Genomic DNA, 22,315 nt, shown 5'->3' with positions numbered 1-22,315 from the left:
CTGAACACTCTCTGCCCAGCTCCAAATGGTGGACAGGCAGTGCTCGTGATTAGCTTGTGAACATTGGGGAGCAATTAGCTTCTAGGAGGCTGCATATTTCACTCAAGAGTTGGTGGAGACCAAAATAGAGCAAAAAGAAGGGTGAATATTGGACTTAAAGCACATCTGTCGAGTATTCAGAGACATGACTTCAGGCAACAGGCAACTCTCTGTGCAGATGTTTGCCACGATGGCCTTATGAAGTGATAATGTGTTAATGCTGAGTTTACAGCTTGTTCCTCTGTTCCTAAGCAGCAAATGAAGTCAGTTAGCACAGGTTTAAAGAATTAGGGATCTTTAAGTCATCCCTGTGTAGTAACCTGAACTGTGATAAATGAAGGGGAGACCAAACAAAAAGAGATGCTTCCGAACAAGAGGAGTCACAGATTAGTGTGAAAATTATGTTATTTAAGTCACATGCTAATCACATGTAATTAAAAGCCTATCAAAACACTAAAGGATGGAATATATGTTGGAGGAATGAACTCTTTTTCCACTCATATTTGTCACTCTTGGTCTCCATAATCCAGAACAGGCTATGTATGCAGTAGATGAGACGATGGATTTGCAGCTTTCAACGCTTCCTACATTGAATCTGACCTAAACCAACAGCTCTCATTACAAGGCTTGGTAACGATTACTAGTCATTTCAGCTGACAGCTGAAGGTCCAAACATCACTTTTATCTTAAAATACAGAGCTGGTGGTTGCAGTACCACTCCTACACTGCTGCGTACTCCCAACAAATGCAGTGAATTGAGTTAGACTGTGGGGTTTACCACCAGCCAAAGTGAGCAGAGCAGGCAACAGTATTGAGAAGGGAATACCCACAAAGTGATGCGTACTCCCAGTATGCTGAAGCACTGCCGCCATGAAGCATGCTGGGAGCTGAGTTCAGCAGAGTGTGGGTACTTCTCTCTCAACAATGCTTATTTTTGGGTGTGGTATGATGTCCTCAGGGCAAATTATTGCTCTCTATAATGCAGCAGCAAAGCCTACTGAGAACAAGATCTCATTGTCTGCATATTTCTTCCATTTTAATATTAGTCTCATTTTCCCCTGAAGCTGAAGCTGAGAGAATGTTTCTTTGACTTGTAAACACTGTTTTCTCTCTTTAGAAACATTCAAGTGTGAAATTGCTATAAACCTTTTTATCAGATAGTTTCCTCTCAGTTGAGGCTATCATCCGTCCCCAGTCGGATAACAGTCTTAATGGAGCTCCTTTAAAAGGACAGCTTTCAAACATATTCGTCGTTAAAGGACTTGCCAATATTCCTGCATTACACGTGTCACTGCGTCAAATCCTACACCTGATGATATGATCACAGACTTAGCGATAACAGAATGATTCATTTGAGATCCATTCCCTCAATCTTCATCTGCATGCATCAAACAAGGATGTTGACATCAAGACAACAAACTTTGAATCAAGAGTTATGAAGAAACTTTACATTTTACAGTATGTAAACAGTAGTTTTTTTTTAACTTTAAAGTCTCATTAATACTTGTGAATTTGTAATAGGACAGAAATATCTCAATTCAAGATGTACAAGACTCCCTCCATAAAGCAGCATCCTCAAAGGATTGTGGGTGAGTTTTCCGGCACTGTGGAGTGTAAATGCTCAAAACGCGTGCTCAAGATCACACAGTGAGCCTCATACATGAATGACGCCGCTCTATCAAGTATGAAATTAGAGTCCTGGGGCTGGATTTAATTATTTTTCATTTAAATTTAAGGTGCATGTCTGGCCAGAGGGGGGAGATGAAAAGAAATAATCCCTCGAGGGTTTCAGATTTTCTCCTCATACCTTTGTTGGCAACAATTTGGGCAAACACAAACACATGGTTGGAGTAACAAGGTGCTTTATTCGACAAGTGTAATAAATGTACAGAAAAGTATCAAATGTAAAAGTAATTATAATACATGTCTAATTTCAAAGTGTTGTATTACCTTGAATCACTAAATATTATATTAAATGTCTATATTCATGCAGGCAAACACTACATGTCATTAATCATATATGTACAGTAAGTCCGGTGTATGCTGTTTACAGTTTATATACTTGACTTTTACCTTGTAATTATGTCTTTAATTGCTCTTGTATTTCTTCTCTTCTTATTTCAGCCTTATATAGCCTGCCTCTTATTATTCATTCCTTACTTTTTCTATTTATCTGCACTTGTTTCTGCCCTTGTGCTGCTGCAACAACCAAATTTCTCCTCTGGGGACCAGTAAAGCCTCGTTTAAGCTGATCTTTTTCTCCTTATCTGCTTGGATTTTTTCAGATCCATTAACATGGATCAGGTGGAGGTGGAGCTAATTGGAAGGTTTAATTATAACAATGCATCACGCTTTATTTGTTAAGCATGGCTATGAGTAACTGGTAACTAAAGCAGTAAAAAAAATGTAGTGGAGTAAAAAGTAGAATAAAGGCCAGAGCTCGAGTAAATGTACTTGATTACTTTCCACCACTCTTCCAAATCACTGTCTTCCACCGTAAAGGGCTTGAGTTTTGCTGATAATCGCGCAGTTTGGATCAAACGGAGACACTGCCGCTGCTCCTCTGATGCCTCCACGGTTTTAGCGGGTCATATTCAAAATAAAATGACGTGGATTGTAGTATGCGCCAATGCCAACGGAGGGGGGCGTCTCCAACTATTTTGTTACAAACACGAATCCGGAGTAAGGAGTCTTTTTCCTGGGTATGTAACAGCTGGTTAAACTAAATTATATTTACAGTATTGCTGCTTTAATGAGTGAACGATGTTTATTTCGAAGCGGAGTGCGTCTGGCGGCCGGTCGCGCCTTTTGCGCGTTTAAATGAATTGACGGGGGGCTTTTTATGGTCGTAAACGGCTCCAGAATCGCCAGAAATCTAACGTGGTGCGCGGCCAGATCTGCAGGACGTCATTTTGTCGGCTAGTAAACAATCTCCCCCGGGCTGTGTGGTGGTAATCTGAGGCATCCCGCTGTCTGGAAGTCGAAACATTTCGTCTGCAGCGTTGTGGGAGCATGTAACGCCAATGGATCTGTAGGGGGAGGGAGTTGTTGTGGTGAGACAGGTTAGACATTTTACTCCCGACTATTGAAGTAAACAAAGAATATGATTTGTTAAGAGCGCGGTCGTCCTCTCTGCAGGGAAAAAATGGGGCTGCTCGGTTGCGTTTTTGTGCTGGGGAGGGGAAGAGGAGGAGGAGGAGGAGGGGGACGCGGAGAATGGCGTGGCTCCGCCGTGCCGATGTTTCCATAAAGCGACGCCGTAGTTCCCGTTTCGTTTGACTTTGGCATTGTTTAGTAAGGGCAACCGGATCCGCTCCTGCCGCCTGGGAAAGGGTGCAGCGTTCGGGCCTACTTTGCCGAACCCCGCCAGCGCTCATGCTGAGCGTCAATCGGCAGATGATGCGTTTTAGTGCCGTGAACCTTTTGTTTGGCGAGCGCAGCCTGCGGATACCCGCGTCGACCGAGGCTGAGTGCACGAGCTGGCTGACCCTGCAGCTCGGTGTGGATGAGCCCCGCCGCCTGCACTGCGTTGTCCTGCATGCTTTTGCACAAATTTGAACAAATAAATATTTGTTACGCTGCAGAAACATTCATATATTGTACGCTTAAGAGCAGTCAAACCAAACGTATTGTTTGTCAAATGTTGGTTTCTGTCTTGAGTAATACTGGTCTGAGCATAGCTTTTGCAAGGCGGCACGCAATTACGTGGGGAAAACCAGTCGGGGTAGTGAGTGCTGTGTGTGTATGTGTGTGTGCTGCAGCCTACGGTCGCTGCTGAATCCTCTGCCCGGGCTGGAAGAAGGAATCCCGGGCTGGTGTAGCAGCTCCGCCTGTCGTGGGCGATGGTTTATTTTGGAAGTTCCACCTTTTTGGGATTTGTAATGACGGTCGCATGCAACGATTGGCTGAGATGTCCACAAAGAGGAGGGACACGAGTGCAAAGGCAGAGTCCCTCCTACCAGGTCACGTGTTTGCAAACTCCAGGAAGTAGATCGCAATGTAGATAGATCCAAATACATCCAGTAGATAGGACACTCAAACTTTAAATAAATCCAGTGGGAATCCGCTGTATCCTGCGTGGTTGGTACGAGTTCAGTCGACGTTGTGTGTCTTCTTGTGTTTGCATGGCAGGGTGCTTTGTTGAGGAGATGAGAGATATACGAGATTCAATACAGTGAATCTCGTATATATACACAGGTATAGAAGGCTGGATTACCAAATGGACAAAGTCAGCAGCTGCTCTCGGGCCCCAAAAAGTCCCAGGTGTGCACTGTGTCTGTCCATAAAATTTTGTGAAATTACACCACTAAAGTGCATTATTACACAATCTTGTGAGGCTTGTTTTGAAGAGAAACCCTGTGTAACATTTAATTCCAGATTTACCTGCATTAGTTGTTATGGTCACAGAGAGCTCTTTTTTTCTGAATGAAATTGTGTTTCATCAAGTTACTTCAAAATAACCGACATACAGAAAACCTGGGGACATGTAATACTAGTATACTACTGTACACTACTTAGTTGTTTTAGGAATCTGCTAAATATTATGAAGCAGCTGTCTGTGGTGAACTGTCTGCACTGTTCTGCATGGAAACTTGAAGGGAATGGGGCCCAACTATATTTTTGTCCAAAGGTCCCCAAATAGGCTAATCAGGCCATGAATATACAGGTGCATACCCAACATAATATACACAAAATCGCTATTGTGGCTATGGTTTTGCAGGCAGACAGTACTTATTCAGTATTCACTACTGAATGAACAGAGATACACATATAATGAAAGTCACAGAATGTACATTCATGTGAACAGTTTGTCTTTATTTAGGGAGATTTGTTTGAAAAAAAAAAAAAAGCCTGTCACAATGATAAGTCGCCTTACTACAATTATTAGCGTTACTATTACTATGGTGAGCGTGTTTGTATTAAAGGAATAGGCACAAAGTGTATTTTTCCAGGCAAGTTTTGAAGTGTGCATTAAATGTACACATTTCACTTTTGCTCATCATACATAATCTAAACTTTCATTATTTTATGTGTCATTTGTGAATGAGTCTTGTAGGAACTGTGCAGGTTTTGTGCACGATAACTGAAAAGTCCTGCCAGGCTCGTTAAAAATGAATGTACGGACAAAGAGAAGTGTCAATTCTTGGACAGTCATAACTTAATAAGTATGGTTTTAAGACATTTACAGCACGATCATACAAATGCCTAAAACGTATCACCGGTCATACATGCAGTTATACAAGCGGGTCTCTTCTCTGCTTGCATTGTCGCGCTTCAAGTCAAAATGGGCGTGCTTGGTTGCTGTGCGATAAATCCTTGATTGATAGTTCAGATTCACAACCCGAGTCCTTCGCCCCGCCCCATCGTGGATCCTCTGAACGAATTGGCCAATAGCGCCAGCCAAGAGGCGGGACTACATCTGAAAACTCCGCCTCCCCCCACAGCTAACCGATCGGAGATTGTTTTCCTCTCTAGGGGAGATTTTCACTTTGCAGCCCACAGCTTGAATTGTTTATTTTAAATCGCACGCCACTGATAAGTTGCTTTTAGCACATACGCCACTTTGGTATCTTTCCAAACCAGAGGTGTAGCGGTTAACCCACAAAAAAACGGATTATCAAAGCATCATTGGGATCTTCAGCTTGCTATTTAGGAGAGGGGTGAGTTCAGCTGAATTCATTCAGCAAGCTAACACAGCTAGCTACAGTTAGCAGACGTTTTAAGTAAACCGCACGGGGAATCGACGTCTCTTTGCTTGTCACTCACTCTTAACTAGACCTGAAATGATTACTCTAATAAATCTATAGCTAATGTTTGCTTCAGAAAGCATGTTTCGGCAACAGCGAACCAATTCGCTAAAATCGTTAGCTGCATGTGCTTCCCTTAACGGAGCTCGGTGTCGGGCTACTCATGTTGTTTACATTAGCTAGCAGCAAACTGGCAGCTCACAGCCCCTGACGACAAAACAAGTTCTCGCGCAGTGAATAGAAAAAAAACGATTTGTTATGCTTTTAAGGTGAATAGGCAGTGAGACGGCGAGCAAGTTAGCTACTTTTCGTGCTTACCTGCTTGAAATGGAGTGTGATTTGGTGCACTCCTGCGCCACGCTCTAAATGGCGGGCGTGGGTAAAGCGTCGTGCTGTAACTCGAGGTCGGTGCTTGTGTTGGCAGGCCATAAAGGGGATGGTGAACCGCTGTTGTCGGCTAACGGCTGTTAGCATGTAGCGGACATAACCGTAGTTGCCTCTGCGTGACTATAACGTCGCTACACCGAGCGAAGTTGAGGTATCTATAAATACTGCAGCCTCGCTTTCTTTGGACGCGGCTGTTGGGGTTTTGTTGCTTAGCTAGCAGCTCGGTACAGCTCCACTGTGGGAGCGTTAGCAGCACTCTAGGCGCTTCAGTTTGACTGTCACTGTGTCACTTTTGCTCCATATTCGGGGTTTTGAAACGTCATTTATTCCCTCCCGTCGAGTTTCAAGCTTTGTTTTTCTACCGCGCCATTCATTCAGACGTTTAGGAGTTGTTGCTGTGTTGAGGAAGTTGTGAATGGCAGACGGACTCCCACATTCCCACAGCACCTGTTTGTTGCATCGGTGACGTAGGCTGTCTGCATTTCATTGGCTACGGAGACCGCGAGCTTTACATTCAGTACATGTTAACATTCAGATGCGTTTAAGATGTGCCTCGCATCACCTAGTAACCTCACTCCCTTAACAGTATAAGAAAGGCATTGCGGGACAATCGTAGCCTTTTCATGTTAGTGCAGCATTGAGCATTCTACTGTCACTCTTCATCTTATATAAACATCAAACTGTTGGTAGGGTATTCACTTACTACAGGTTATGTAGTTTCAGATTGCTGAGATTTGATTAATCTTAAGGCAGAAAACAAGTCTTCAGTGAATTAAACTTTAGAATCAGGAGCGTGAAATGTATGGGAGGTAATAGCCCCATGCTCATTTATCAGAGTTTTCCCCCAAAAAATCACAAAATACAGCAGCAAACGGCAGCAAGTTTAAACTGAACTGTAATAAGACAGTTGAAGTCGGTCTGCAATGATGCGCACTGTGCACAGACTTAACCTTCTTTTGTGGTAACTTTGCTCTGATTCTCCAAAAAAAAGTATAACACAAAGTAAAACTGATATACTGACATGTGCTCACAGGCTAGTAAATCAATACAAGTCTGGACCTCTGTAACCCCTCAGATGCCTTTGTGTTCACTAAAAGCATTGGGTGTTTGATTGGCTGTATGGTCAGACCATGCAATAATTTTCTTCCTACGTCAAAGATCAGAAGTGGCTCGCTGGCACTGTGTGTATCCATAAATTCATAGCTGAAGTAAAAAAAATGATTGCCATATGTTCCTCAGCAAATGATTGAATGAAACCAAGAGGCTCATTTAATGGAGTCTGATAACTTGACAGAGATCTGCCAGTGTGAAATAAGGCCCATATGCTCTTTATTCCCAGGTCTCTCAGCTCTTACGAGTATGAGTTCATAATGAAGCGCCGACTGGAGGATCAGGAAACGGTTTTTGTGCCCCAGCAGCGGCGCCTCGCTGGCAACGCAGAGGCTTTCCAGCATCGTGTCCTGGCCCCTGCTCCAGCCCCAGCTGTGTATGAGGCCGTGTCTGACAACATGCAGCCCACAGCAGGCGTCCAGTACTCCGTCCCCCAGGGATACCAGGTATACTCTGCTGTTCCACTGCAGATTTGTTTTAGAGTTCAAAGTAAGTCAAATATAGCAGTCTTAAGTCACCTGTCACTCATCGCCCAAGCTGTCGTTTTAGCCCCTGTCAATTTGTGGTGCCTGCCGGATTTAAGGACTGAACCTCGTTCTGTAATCCGTCCGCATGTCTCACTTTCTCTGAAGCTAAATTGTTGTGTGGTGATTTCAGTCAGGGGTGAGCGATATCATATCATTCACGATAATATAGCACCATTTTTAATAAAAGACAGTTCATATTATGCTAATGGCAGTATTTTGACTAACCGCAACAACAAGCACAGCTGACAGCAAAAGTAACGCTGCTACTGGTCCCACAGTGGAGGAGTCATTTCCAAAAAGGGAGTGACTTCAGTAGTGTGGAAGTGGTTTGGTTACAAAAGATCAGATGTCCAACAAACTACAAAGTAAAATGCAAGGAGACTGTAACAACTAAAGGGGGCAACACATCAAACTTATTTGACCAACTCAAGCGGAAGCAGCCAGTTGAGTATGAGGAGAGCCCACTGGCGATTCTAAAACCAAAACTAAAGGACAGAGAGATCATTTTTCTTTAGATTTTACTGAGATTTTAAGGCAAACATTTATAGACAAGAATGTCATTGTTGAAGAAATGCCCTGAAGCATGGTGATGTTATTTTAGGGCCATGTCAGCCACCCCAATTTAAATCATTCTTCATTTTACGACAAGGTCACAGTGTTAGCCATCAGATATCATTCCTCTTGAGTTTACTATTTGCCATTTGTCATTGTCTCTGCTTTCTCAGGTTCCCGCCGTGGCCCAGAACAGTGGCGGGCATGGGCACACTCCGAGCCCAGCCGTCCATGGCGGGTCCCACCACCACAGCCCGGCAGTCCAGTCCCATGGGCCCTCAGGGATGTCAGGGCACAGCCATACGGCTGCTCCTCAAGCCTCTGCTCAGGGCCAGCAGCAGTTCCAGAGGCTCAAGGTCAGTCTGCAGGTTTTATTTTGACAGCTCCTCTCTGTGGAAAACAACTCTGAGGTTCTTACTGCTGTCAAATCCCCTCTAAACCCTGCAAATGTCCAAGAGTTTTCATGCCCAAGAAGTTAGTGAAAATAAATATACACACATTATTAGAGGTTTTACTGAATTGTGTGCATTTTTAGCCCACTGGCTGTTTAGTTGTTGGTAGTTTGAGCACATTTTCTGGTTAATTAAATTGCCAGTTCACTCAGATTAAAAAAAAAAAACAAAACAAAACATCAAATTCCCCCTTTTAACCTCAGTTGTATCTAGCCATTGTTCATCGTGGTTCACAGAGACGCATTTGATCAAAAGTATGCTGACGAAGAGAACTTTTAATTAAGATTTTAAGACCTGGGTTAAATTTGATGATGGGGTAAATGGCCGTTGTTAATGTCTAAGTTATTGTTCCTGTTTGGTGTTTGTTGTTGGAATCAGGACAGTGCTGCCAAAAGTGACTGCAGAAGAAAAACAGATTGGCAGATTGATGAAATTGACTTTCCTCTTTTTTGTCCCAAAGGTGGAAGATGCTTTGTCCTACTTGGACCAAGTGAAACTGCAGTTTGGTAACCAGCCTCAGGTCTACAATGACTTTCTGGACATAATGAAAGAGTTTAAGTCTCAAAGGTGAGGCCACTGTTTGTTTTTACGTAAAGATATTTAGTTCAAAATGTACATTGTGTGAGTTCTTTGTCTTTCAGTGATGCGTTGAACTAGTGTCACAGTACAAATAGCACAATGCAGAACAATCTAAATGGGAGGAGCTGCTCTTTGGTAAAACTCTTAATGCCTCACAGTGTTTTCAGCTTTTGAACGCAGTCTGAAGGACCTCCCAGGTGCAGCAGGGTGACGCTGTAGTTACATTTGTCAGGTTGGGGAGATGTACGATGGTGAAATTATGACTAAACTATAGAGATACAACCATGAAGTGTAAATTTATTTATTCTTCAAGTGGAAGCAGAAGTTAGATTGAGCTGATAGTTCAGTTTTACTAAAACACTTCACATTAAAGCACAAGTTGCTCCTCCACTCACAGTTCGTCAGAGCAGTTTTGTTCCTCAGTTATTCAGCAGCTAATAGTATTGTCTTTTTGTGAATGCATTTATCCGTTGTATTGTTTTTCTCAGACAGCATGATCATTAAAAGATGTACACAGGTTTGTACAAGTTTTGAGAATTTCATCCAATTTTTAGTCATCTTCATAGTGATTGCACATTTAAGCAATGAAATCAAGGTTCCATCCATTCACCCGCCTGATTTTATTTTATGTATTCTTTTACTGTGGTCCGCGTCCTATCTGCTAACATGGATGTGGTTGGGTTCGTGACCTATACTGCAGCCAACCACCAGGGGGCGAGTGAGATGTTTTGGCTTGATTTTTGGGAGCTTTTATGTCGTCCATCTTTGCATACAGTCAATAGGTCCCACCATAGCAGACATAGCTGATTTGAGATTTGTCGGGCTGGAAGGTTGGATTCATGGCTCCAGTTGTTTTCCCACTTGTACAATGCAGTAATCAAGTTTGGTGCAGTATGTAAGTGAACAGAATATATATATGGCAGTACTATGACAGTTAACTGTGGGCATGAGTGCACCTTGTTTTATCTTTTAAGTAATGATCCTGACTTGGTTACTGGTGTTCATATAACTACTGTTGTCGTAGTAGTGAGAGGGTTTTCTCAATTGCTTCCTATGTTTTGTTTAATGCAAATTACAGCAGTGATTGACAAGACAACAGCAGGGAGGATTTGAACTGTCTGTTTTTGTTTTGCCAGTATTGACACCCCGGGGGTCATCAGCAGAGTCTCACAGCTCTTCAAAGGTCACCCCGACCTCATCATGGGCTTCAACACCTTCCTGCCACCCGGCTACAAGATCGAAGTCCAGACCAACGACCTGGTCAACGTGACCACACCCGGTCAGATCCACCACATCACCCCGCATGGCATTTCAGTCCAGAACATCCCCATAACTGGAGCAGCTACCCAGCATCCGGCCCAGCTCCCTCCTGCTGCAACCACCACCGCTCCGCCCCTCCTGACACAGCCAACCCCCGCCAAGATGAGCAAGGTGATTAAATCAGAGTGGGAAGTGACCGACTGACACCCACAGAGTTGTACGAACAAAAATAAAGTGTTCTGTGATGCAGCATCTCATTAAAACCTTAAACGTTGTTGGTCCCCAGCCTCTTCAACCCCAGGCGTTGACACCGAGCAGTCAGAGCAATCCGTCCATCCCTGCCTACACCTCTCCTCGCTCCCCGCCCATGCAGCTCCACCCACCACTCAGCGGGACCCCTGCTGGGCCACCCATTCAGAACAACCAGCCTGTGGAGTTCAACCACGCCATCAACTACGTCAACAAAATCAAGAACCGCTTCCAGGGCCAGCCCGACATCTACAAAGCCTTCCTGGAGATCCTCCACACATACCAGGTCAGTGTTGCTTTGCTAATATAGCAGTGCTAACCAGCCTTGACCTCCTAGAGGCTCTGCTGGTGATTGTTTCTGTGGGGGAGTGTTTATCAGTTGTCTTGTTAAGCTCTGAATCCATAGCAGTTCTGGGCACGCCCGTGTTGCGTTTACTGCCACTGAAGAGAACTACAACACGATGACTTGACAGTACACTTGTATTTTCGTCCACTACAGAAGGAGCAGCGTAACGCTAAAGAGGCTGGTGGGAACTATACACCGGCTCTGACAGAGCAGGAGGTGTACGCTCAGGTGGCGAGACTCTTCAAGAACCAAGAGGACCTGCTCTCAGAGTTTGGACAATTTCTCCCTGACGCCAACAGTTCAGTGGTGAGTCGTAATATTGAGTTAATCCTCCTCTTTGCTTGAAGTATGGAGTAAAAGTACTTTCTCAAAGTACTAGCATCACCAGTTAAACAGTCCATGTTGTTCCTAACAGTGACCTGCTGGAATGGTACCTTTGTGTCTGTAGCTCTGGAGGGGTGTGTTCATGTAATCTCGTCTTAATCAGTGTTGTGTCTCCCCCATAGCTGTTAAGTAAGACCACAGCTGAGAAGGCAGAGTCTGTACGGAATGACCACGGCGGCACTGCCAAGAAGCTGCAGCTCAACAACAAACAGAGGCCCAATCAGAACGGCTGCCAGATCCGTCGTCATCCAACTCCAGGGGCCACGCCCCCTGTGAAGGTACACGCACGCACCTGTTTGCTCATCGTGTTTGTTTCACGTCTGTCGTTGTTGTATCATTTTGTAATTGTCGTATCTGTGTCTTCTCATTGTTTGTCGGTAATGCTGCAGAAGAAGCCCAAGTTACTGAATTTGAAAGATTCCTCTGTGGCAGAAGCCAGCAAGCATGGAGTCGGGACAGAATCTCTGTTCTTTGAGAAGGTGAGTTTTTAGTGTGCTACGTTTTATCTTTGTGTTAATGTGAAAAGCAAACAGGCATTAAATGAAAGGATGTGAACACAGAAAACAAAGGAACAGAAGGAATCACTGAGTTTGAACTCAACCTCTGACAGATTTGCTGTTTCAATGTATATATTATTGAGTATATTACAGTACATACGGAAGAAAACCAATCTCTATTTTTAACCTGTAAACTGAAAATACTGAAATAGTGAAACATCTAACTTTCCAATATGATTAAAGATAACTACAACCGAGTTACGCTAAAGTCTTTTGGTCAGTGTAGATTAAAGCTGAATGTGTCACCTGAGCTTAAATGAATAAGAAATTAGAAAGTCTGTCACGCTCAGTTCTAACATTTATTTCTCCCCACAGGTGCGCAAAGCCTTGCGAAGTGCAGAGGCTTATGACAACTTCCTGCGGTGTCTGGTTATCTTTAACCAGGAGGTGATCTCCAGGGCTGAGCTGGTGCAGCTGGTGCTTCCCTTTCTGGGGTGAGTCCTCAGTCGTCTCACCTGGCCAACGATATCAGTGTGTTTCTTAAAGGTACATTGTCAATATCATACGTATTTTGTCGTTTAATTTTGTCGTACAGAAAATTCCCCGAGCTGTTCAATTGGTTTAAAAACTTCCTGGGATATCGGGAAATGTCCCACATCGAAACATACCCAAAGGAACGGGCCACCGAGGGCATCGCCATGGAGATTGATTATGCTTCCTGTAAGAGGTTAGGCTCCAGTTACAGAGCCCTGCCCAAAAGCTACCAGCAGCCCAAGTGCACCGGCAGAACTCCACTTTGTAAAGAGGTGAGAGGGGAAAGGGTTAAGAGGAGAGACCAAAAAGATGTGGAAAATGTCATAAACTGCATCATCGTTTGAGCGTTTTTGTCTTTAAAGTTTCTGATTACTGAAAATCTGAAAGTTACTTCATATATTGTAGATCGGTTACTGTGTGGAAAAATGAGATTTTCAACATCACAACAGACTGATTTTATGCTTTTTAGATCAATAAGTGCTTAAATCTACCAGTCAGTGTCTCATATTGATTGACATCACTAAAACTGTGGACTTAAAGATGACGCAGCGTTTGTTTCTGCGGTGTCCAGGTCTTAAATGACACCTGGGTCTCCTTCCCCTCCTGGTCTGAGGACTCCACGTTTGTCAGCTCCAAGAAGACACAGTACGAGGAGCATATCTACAGATGTGAGGACGAGCGCTTTGAGGTGAGCAGGAACCGTTAACGGCATGTCTGTGGAGGTCACCACCAGGCCAATGTGCCAGGATGAGAAGTTATTTTGTTCAAGTAGATGTTACATTTTTCCTCTTCTAAAACATCTCTGAAGAAAGACCTCTGAATCTGTCGTTCGGTGGTGATCAGTAGAAGATGAGGATACTTCTAAATCATGAAACGCCATGAGCGTTTTAACTGAAAATAAAGGGCATGCACACACAGCAGCTGATATTAAAAACTCTGTGTTTTCTTGCCCACAGCTGGATGTAGTGCTGGAGACCAACCTGGCCACCATCAGAGTCCTGGAGACGGTACAGCGGAAGTTGTCCCGCATGTCTGCGGAGGAGCAGGCTAAGTTCCGTTTGGACAACACGCTGGGCGGCTCCTCAGAGGTCGTACACCGCAAGGCCATCCAGAGGATATATGGAGACAAGGCGCCCGACATCATCGATGGCCTGAAGAAAAACCCTGCTGTCTCTGTCCCCATCGTGTTAAAGAGGTGGGAGTCCAACCCGCTTCTGAATGATGTTATCTGTTTCCTCTCACGTGTTTTCCTTTTTAATCAGTCCATCTCTGTATTTAGAAGTAGAAGCTGTTTTTTAGATAAGAGATTTATCTTTGACTACAGGGTTTCTGGTTTGAAGATGTAGTTTTCTCAGTAAGGTGCATGTAGACTGAAACACAAATGTGTGGCATTCACAGGCTCTCTGTTGACACAGTGCAGTAAGTGTGTTGACACCAGTGTCTTCAGGGCCCAGACTGAAGTTATGAACCACTTCTTATAAACTGTAATCCATACAGGGGAGGAAGAGGTGGACGTGATGGGGGTTGTTTGAGTCTTATGATGATGCAAAGTAACAAAAGTTGTAGTTTAAGTGTGAAAGTTGCAGATTTTAGTTTAAAATGTCATCCTAGAGGTTGTGCGTGTGTGTTCCTGCATTTCTTGACTTTTGCCTTGTTTTATCACCAGGTTAAAGACCAAGGAGGAGGAGTGGCGGGAAGCCCAACGAGGCTTCAACAAGATCTGGAGGGAGCAGAACGAGAAGTATTACCTCAAGTCTCTCGACCATCAAGGCATCAACTTCAAACAGAACGACACCAAAGTGCTTCGATCCAAGTCCCTGCTGAACGAAATTGAAAGCATTTATGATGAGGTACATTTCCTCAACACAAAACACCACGTCCTCCGTGTCTGTGCGCCCAGAATGCTGACATTGAATTGTTCTTGTTTGCAGCGCCAGGAGCAGGCGTCTGAGGAGAATGCCACCCCACCCACAGGCCCCCACCTGACGCTGGCGTACGAGGACAGCCAGATCCTGGAGGACGCAGCGGCGCTCATCATCCACCACGTCAAGCGGCAGACCAGCATCCAGAAGGAGGACAAGTACAAGATCAAGCAGATCATCTACCACTTCATCCCCGACATGTTGTTCTCTCAGCGCGGCGAGCTGTCGGACGTGGAGGAGGAGGAGGAGGAAGAGGAGATGGATCTGGAGGAAGGCGCTTCCAAAAAGCACAACGGCGTTCCCGGCAGCGGGAGCCCCTCCAAGTCCAAGCTGCTGTTCAGCAACACAGCGGCGCAGAAGCTGCGCGGCTGCGACGACGCCTACAACCTCTTCTATGTCAACAACAACTGGTACATCTTCCTGCGGCTGCACCAGACGCTGTGCTCGCGCCTGCTGCGGCTGTACGGGCAGGCGGAGAGGCAGATGGAAGAAGAGGTCCGAGAGCGAGACTGGGAGAGGGAAGTCCTGGGACTGAAGAAGGAGAAGAACGACAACCCCGCCATCCAGCTGAGACTGAAGGAGCCCAGTGAGTAACAGACAGAGACATGTTTCCTGTGTTGTTCGTTAAACCACACTGTGTTGCTTGTTTCTCGCTGTGAACCATAAATCCTGTTTCTGTGACTTTTGTGCCACGTTCCTGCTCTCTGACGCATGATTCGCATTCCTCTTTTTCCTAGAGAGACTCTGAAAAGTTTTTAAAAATGTTTGTAGGCTTGTTGCAGACGATGGCAGAAGAAGAGCTTGAATGTTTTTAAATGCACAGAAACAGACAAAAGACAAAGCGAGTGACAGAAGCTAAAAGTGGATGAAAGTACAAACACTCTGTGTATTGAACCAGGGATTCACTCACTTCACCTTTGGACAACGAACCTGCTGCCAGAATGAGCTCGGCTTGCCAAAGATGATTGATTTGAAACGCGGCCAGCCTTTCTGTCGTGCGCTGATCCGCTCAGCCGTCTGATGTTTGATCTCATTTCTTCTCTCCAGTGGACATCGAGGTGGAGGATTACTACTCCGCCTTCCTGGAGATGGTCAGGAATTTGCTGGATGGAAACATGGAGGCATCTCAGTACGAGGACTCGCTGAGGGAAATGTTCACCATCCACGCTTACATTGCCTTCACGATGGACAAGCTCATCCAAAGCATCGTCCGGCAGGTGAGCGCCTCTTGTTCTCTCACCTGCAGCCTTCTGGCAGCCGCTTTACGAGTAATTCTGACACAACAAACAGTTGTTTTCCGCTTTAACACAGTTCTCTCTCTCCATGCAGCTCCAGCACATCGTCAGTGATGAGATCTGTGTGCAAGTAACGGACCTCTACCTCTCAGAGAGCGCCAGCAGCGCCAGCGGAGGGACCATGTCCACCCAGTCTGCACGGAGCTCTGCAGAGTCCACCTACCAGCGGAAAGCCGAGCAGCTCATGTCTGACGAGAACTGCTTCAAGGTAAATACACGATTTCCTGCACTCAACCCTCAACCCTCCATAACCCTGGAGGTGGTGGATTATGGGAGATGAAATATGGAAGTTTTGAAAGGAGTTCATTGAAGGAGAAGTTCTTAAAATGACTAATTTTCCTGGAGGCTGCAGGAGTGGTTCCTGTAATTAATCCAGATGTGGAAGTTTCTGCAGAGAGGAGCATCCCACCCTTACCAGCTGAGACCAAGATTTCTCATATTGTTTTTTATTTAAATTCTGTTCTCGGGTGTGTTCACAACTAATAAATCTTCCCCACGCTCCTCCACTTTCCAGTGAAGTATGAGTGAAATGCGAGCAAGCGGTGCGTAGTACGGTGTCAGGAAAAAGCTGTGCTCTCCCAGGTTCCTCCTGGGTTTTGTTTGGAGTCAAAGGTGGCAAAGAACGTGCATCACCTGCACAGTTTGAGCCATGAAAAAAATCAGGCTTCGTTTGCAAACACACGTTCATCTGCTTCACGAATGACCGCAGCGCATCGCTTACCTTCATCTTGCAGAAATCGTGCATGTGTCATTCTCCTGCTGCCTCCGCACTCGACTGCCACATGTGACATGACACCAAGCACAACGTGTGCACAAAGTGTAAGCGCATCAAAGCAGGTGCTAATAGAAGGCGCAACGGGTTTGGTGTGAAAAAAAAGAGCGTTCAACAATGATGGCAGCCAGCAAAATGAAAGCATCCTGCCTCTGAGTTTGATAGACAGGAAATCTCTGTCCCGAGTGTCAGATCAAGACGAAATTGAGATGTGAAAGTTTAGACATCAGCCCGTCAGCAGCTTTCAATTTTTCAGTGTGTACCACAGCTCAAGGCCACCTGCCAACCACAGCAGAGCTTCTCTTTGACCTACTTTGAAAGTTACATTTTACAGCTGATTACACGCTCAGTTCACACAAACGTCTCCAGCTTTGTCAAACAAAACACTTTGGAAAAGCAAAGTGAGACCTTTTCACCAGATACAGCTTCCAAAGCTGACATGTCTTTATGTTTTTCTACATGATCTCACAGTGAATTTTCTCACCGCGCTCTGTCGCCCTCTCAGGTGATGTTTCTGAGGAACAGAGGGCAGGTGCAGCTCACAGTGGAGCTGCTCGACACAGAGGAGGAGAACTCGGACGAGCCCATGGAGGCCGAGGTAGGAAACGGTTAAAGTTTGGCCTGTGAGCAAAGAGTGTGGACAAACGCAGGAGAATAAGTTTTGATTCACAGGTCAGCTGGGATTTTTAAAGTGAAGCTCCTGTGATAGTTGGAAGCTGCCAAAGTTAGTCTAAAACTCCCGCACTGACGCTGAGCGGCAGCGGAAATGTTCACTTTCACTTGTTTCTTTGGCTGTATTTGTGCAATAATACAAAAGCCACTGTGTTTTATTATCCATATCTTACTCATGTGCAATCCAAACTTTTCCATGAAACTGTCCCTCACAAGACAATATTATTTCTCTTTTTGTATATAATGTACATGTATATAGTTGACTTTATTTTTTGTATTTTTTATCCTTGTTACTGTCTGTTTCTTCTTCCTTTTTATTCTTATTGTGTGTTTGAACTACATTTCCACAGTGTGGCATCAATAAAGTTGTATTTTCTCTCATATGAAGATGAATAGTTTTGAGTATTATCTTGTTATTATATGAGAGAACTCAGTATTTAAATTACATTTCTTTCAGTAAGAGTCCACTTTTCCAGCTGACCTTTTGTCAGCCTTTTGGAAACGCTGGTGTTTGAAGTAATCTTTATAATCTGTGTGTTAAAATGACTTGTTACCTTGCTTTTTGTTTGCAGCGTTGGTCTGATTATGTTGGACGCTACTTAAACCCAGATTCCACCACACCTGAGCTGAGGGAGCACCTCGCACAGAAGCCAGTTTTTCTTCCCAGGTGAGTCGTCACTTTTGCACATTTTTGAATTGTGAGCGAGTTTCATTTTGTTTTTCTCAGATAGAAATAGTTTGAGCGAGCATCTCGTTCACTGATGTCTTCCTATGAAAGTCAGATAAGTTGTCCTTTGACTGAATGAACTCTAATCGATTCCTGCCGCTGCTCGTCCCTCATCACGCTCGTCTTTGCTCTCGTAACCAGGAATCTGAGACGCATCAGGAAGTACCAGAAAGGCCGAGAGCAGCTTGACAAAGAGGCCTGCGAGGGCGGCAAGAAATCTCTGGAAAAAGAGAAAATGGAGTGCATGTTCAAACTCAACTCTTACAAGATGGTTTATGTCTTTAAGTCTGAGGATTACATGTACCGACGCACTGCCCTGCTGCGAGCTCACCAGGTACCCACTGCTCCCTGCTGTTATTATGACGCCTGTTACCTGCTTCCACAGGGTTTACTCAGTTACTATTACGTAGAAATTTCTTCTTTGCCTTCTTACTCTGTTTAAGGTGTTGGAGGAACAGTTACATCTGAGAGTTTATGTGAAAATTCCAACTCAATTCACAGTTCAAAATGCATTCAGCAAAGCGTTTGAAAGGAGAAAAACTGATGTGTGCAGTATGTAGTTTTTTTTATGCAACGTTAGGCAAAAGTTTTTTGACTTTGAAAGATGGAAACTCAAATATAAATCAAGCATTAAACCTGCATGTCGCAGTGCTTCAGGGGAAGACATTTACTGCAAAATCTTTACAATTTTTTGATTAATAAACGTGAGATGGCTTCGCTGATTAAAATCATTTCCTTCAGTTTGAAGAATTTAAGACTTTTCAGTTCAGTTTCCTGTTCAAGCTGTTTTTTTAAAGGAATTATTTGTGTGCTTTCTTGCTGAGAATCAGATGAGAGGATTGATACAGCTGTCAAATTTATTGGTTGATAATTATGCAGCTGGAGCCAGCTGCTGGTTAGCTTAGCTTAGCATGAAGACTGAAAACAGGGAAAAGGGCCACCTTCAGCTCAGTCCAAACTGTATAGATAAGCAAGTGACATCGATCTTTTCATCTAATTTTTGACAAGAAAGCAGTTTTTCCCAAAAAGTGAGATTATTCCTTGAAATTCAGAACAAACGAGACCTTTAAAAGCAGCGTTTGTTGGGCTGATCAAGCTGTATCGAGGGGCGTAAAGTTTTGTTTATCAGTTGATTGTTGGGGTTTAGTGTCACTGTCACAGAGTCATATTTACTCTCGTGCTTCTCACAGCTCAGTGATCAATGCTGTCGTTTTTTCCTCAGTCACACGAGAGGGTGAGCACACGGCTGCACAAGCGCTTCCAGGCCTGGGTGGACGCGTGGGTGAAGGAGCACGTCACCCGCGACATGAGCGCAGACACCAACAAGTGGCTGATGGGTGAAGGACGTGACGGCCTGTTGCCCTGCAGCACCACCCGCCAGCCAGAGGTCCTTCACTTCATGAACATCAACAAGTACCGAGTCAAATACGGCTCGCCCAGCAAGGCGCCATAGCCGAGGAGAACCGGGAGAGAGACTGATTCTGGGGGTGTTTGGTCTGAAGTCAAACAGGTCAGGAGTAGAGGTAGGGACGAGGGCTTATTAATGGAGTTTTTAAGGCCGACATGGGAGCACAATTAAGCTAGCTACCGTGTGTGTTGCACCCGGGGCGGCAGGATCACTGATTTTACCAGCGTTTTTAGCTGGGCCCATTTTTTCACAGGGCCTCCGGTGCCAAAACTTAGGAATCGTCATGATCCAGTCACAGACCCGAGCTCCCCTCCCCACCCCCTCACCTCGGAGCCACTTCCCAAACAAACTTTCCCGAGCCTTTTCGACGGGGCTCAGCGACAGAAACGGCAAGCCTGTGAGAGATAAGAGTGGTGCTTTTTGTACTTTATCACAGCAGAGCTTCGGTTCAGCTTTTGACCGTTTCGAGTCTGAGCTCCATCGAAAGCAGTCGCACAGGGATTCCTTTATGATAGTGTTACCCTGCAGTATCCATGGAGAACAATACGGAGGACAAGTGCACTTATTTAGCAAAAGGAAATGTCATTTCTAAAGTTTTGTTTCCCCAGATTGAAGGTTTGGAGGGAGCACAAACGACGTCTGAGGGATCTGGTTCAGACATTCCTGCGTTAAGGCCAAATCAAGATCATGTTCCTATCACTAGAAGAGGGTCGCGTTTCCTTTTCCAAAACACATGGCAGCATTATTAGAAACTGTGCCTGAGCCCCAAACAGTATTGTCGGGTTAACATCGAAAAGCACTGTTGCGTTTATGTAAAAAAAAAAGAAAAACAGAAGTAGCCTCACAACACTGTTTGGTCTCAGACTGTAAAATTGTATAGCTTGTGAATGTCAGATACTGACATGAATTCCAGTGTATGTGTTGTGTATATATATTATATATAGTTCTATTAACACAAATGATCCTCGCCGCCCTGGAAGTCAACCTTTTTTAAACTGCCCTCCGCCAATACACCAGCTTCCATCACACACACATACACACACACACACACACACACACACACACACTCACTCACACACATACTCGTCTCATTCTGGGAGGACTGTCCACATGCCGCTCACCTTGTAAATACACTGTATATAGTCTCAGACTTTTTATGACAGATCTGTGTTGTTGTGCTAGTAATACTTTCCAAGCTTACTGTGGACTTTAGTGATAAATGGCTAAAGTTAGTATGTATATGAAAAAGACAAATGCAAGACCATTTATTACAGTTTTTACCAAAGGGAGTTGATTATAAAATTAGCTGTTTTCCCCCCTTTGTGTGTTCCTTTCTGTCTTTTCTTTTTAATTTCTGTAGTAAAACCATGTGGAAAAGTAGAAATGTATCCAGGTCTTTCAGTTTTTATATATGACAAATAACTTTCTTTTTTTTCTGAATGTGACATTTGGTTGGTTAAAAATCACTGCCCCCCCTTTTGACAAGCGACACCGTCCGTGGTGATGGTGGGACTCATTTCAAAGTTTGGTCTTCAGACGAATGGACGCCACAACGGTCTCACCTTGTGATGCACGCTTCCCTCCCTGGATAGATTTCTGCTGCAAACATCACCCCCACACAATATGTATTTTTGATAATGGAAGAAGTCACACGAGCATGTCTTTAGTCCCTTTATTTAGACATTATTTAAAGTAATAATAAAAACATTTGTAGCCTACGGAGCCCTTTGTTGAGTCGTTGAGTCCTTTATTTTTCCCGCACTTTTCATCTGTTAGCTTCAGTCATTCATACACAATAAACACGCAGATTAGTCCTGGTTTTCTCATCAGATACAGTTTTTTAATTGTATTTCATGGTGTTTAAGACTTTCAAGAAGTAAACAGGCCTAAGTCACATCTTTACTGCTGAGGACCACTGAAAAAAAAGTGATTTAATATTAAATCTTATTGTCCCCACTAGTTTTCCATCACACTTTAGTACTTTGGCCCTTTAGGACTATGAAACTAGTACAAAATTGCATCATATCTGGTATTAAATCAAAACTTCTTCAAATTTTTAAATTCTAGTTTTTTGTGTATACACCTCCATAGAAACGCCTCCATGAAATGATCTATTCCCTTCAAATCCTGCAGAGGGCGCTCTCTAACTGTCCACCATCATCAGGAGCTCCATGTGTTCAGCACACCAACATCAAGTTTCCCTGAAGATGAGTGGATGCACTCAAGAACCTGACTCCATTACAGCTTTATGGTGGACTGACACTAATTTCTATTTTCATACTTATTTATTAAAAATGTGAAGCTGTGCGTTACAAATTACACAGAGACCAAGTTAAACTCCACACAGCTCACACTGGCCGACGGTCCAACCACATTCACAGAAAGGCAGAAAATCACCACATTTAAGTGATGATTATTGTCATTTTGTCATTTATTGAAGATTTCCTGCTTAGATTTTGATGAATGACAACAGATGAAATTAGCTTCTGAACAGTTTTTACAAATGCAGTCCAGGACCAGGACTGCAAATATGATGACTGATCAATGATTTCTTATAGAGCCACGTGACTAAAAAATGAGCCCTTTATCCTCTTCTTGCCTGCATCCATAGTTTCACTGGTTAATAAACTGGTAGCACTGGTTAACATCTTAACATTATCCATCTGTCAATAATAAATGAATGAAAAAGGCTCATGTTTCCATTGGCCTGAGCGGTGACACCTGAAGCCGTGTAGTGACTGCTGCTGTGACATCTTTTGACAGATTTGTGAATTTCACAACTGATGGGGGTCAAACACTGTGAATTCCACTGTCCACACTCCACCCGGCCTGTGCCATGTGACAGACTTCACCTGA

The 22,315-nt window shown here is 44.2% G+C and overlaps 1 protein-coding gene across 3 annotated transcripts; it reads left to right on the top strand.

Annotated features, from left to right (window-relative positions):
- Positions 1-2,695: 2,695 nt before the first annotated feature.
- Positions 2,696-20,294, top strand: sin3aa (SIN3 transcription regulator family member Aa). Of its 3 annotated transcripts, none has more exons than XM_070971979.1 (21): positions 2,696-2,741; positions 7,513-7,729; positions 8,536-8,718; positions 9,275-9,381; positions 10,530-10,824; positions 10,940-11,188; positions 11,402-11,554; positions 11,755-11,910; positions 12,022-12,111; positions 12,505-12,623; positions 12,725-12,935; positions 13,235-13,351; positions 13,620-13,858; positions 14,330-14,513; positions 14,595-15,171; positions 15,633-15,802; positions 15,915-16,088; positions 17,158-17,250; positions 17,897-17,991; positions 18,193-18,385; positions 19,274-20,294. In XM_070971979.1, the coding sequence occupies exons 2-21, from the start codon at positions 7,544-7,546 to the stop codon at positions 19,502-19,504; spliced, it is 3,822 nt and encodes a 1,273-aa protein (XP_070828080.1). In that variant the 5' UTR covers positions 2,696-2,741; positions 7,513-7,543; the 3' UTR covers positions 19,505-20,294. The 3 variants fall into 3 exon arrangements, with proteins under 3 accessions (XP_070828080.1, XP_070828079.1, XP_070828081.1); XM_070971978.1 differs by lacking the exon at positions 2,696-2,741 and adding an exon at positions 5,501-5,699; XM_070971980.1 differs by lacking the exon at positions 2,696-2,741 and adding an exon at positions 5,610-5,699 and having other exon boundaries at positions 12,025-12,111.
- The last annotated feature ends 2,021 nt before the right edge of the window (positions 20,295-22,315 follow it).

This window comes from Chaetodon trifascialis, chromosome 10 (assembly GCF_039877785.1).
Source record: "Chaetodon trifascialis isolate fChaTrf1 chromosome 10, fChaTrf1.hap1, whole genome shotgun sequence".
Taxonomy (NCBI): Eukaryota; Metazoa; Chordata; class Actinopteri; order Chaetodontiformes; family Chaetodontidae; genus Chaetodon; species Chaetodon trifascialis.
Note: the sequence above shows the minus strand (reverse complement) of the source record. Positions and strands in the feature narration are given on the sequence as shown.

What these genes read in the sequence shown, in the direction of transcription:
- sin3aa (XM_070971979.1), top strand. Translation starts at nt 7,544, where the DNA reads ATGAAGCGCCGACTGGAGGATCAGGAAACGGTTTTTGTGCCCCAGCAG. An exon ending in CTGACGCCAACAGTTCAGTG is followed by an intron (nt 11,555 to 11,754) that starts GTGAGTCGTAAT and finishes TCTCCCCCATAG; the next exon opens with CTGTTAAGTAAGACCACAGC. An exon ending in GAACTCCACTTTGTAAAGAG is followed by an intron (nt 12,936 to 13,234) that starts GTGAGAGGGGAA and finishes TGCGGTGTCCAG; the next exon opens with GTCTTAAATGACACCTGGGT.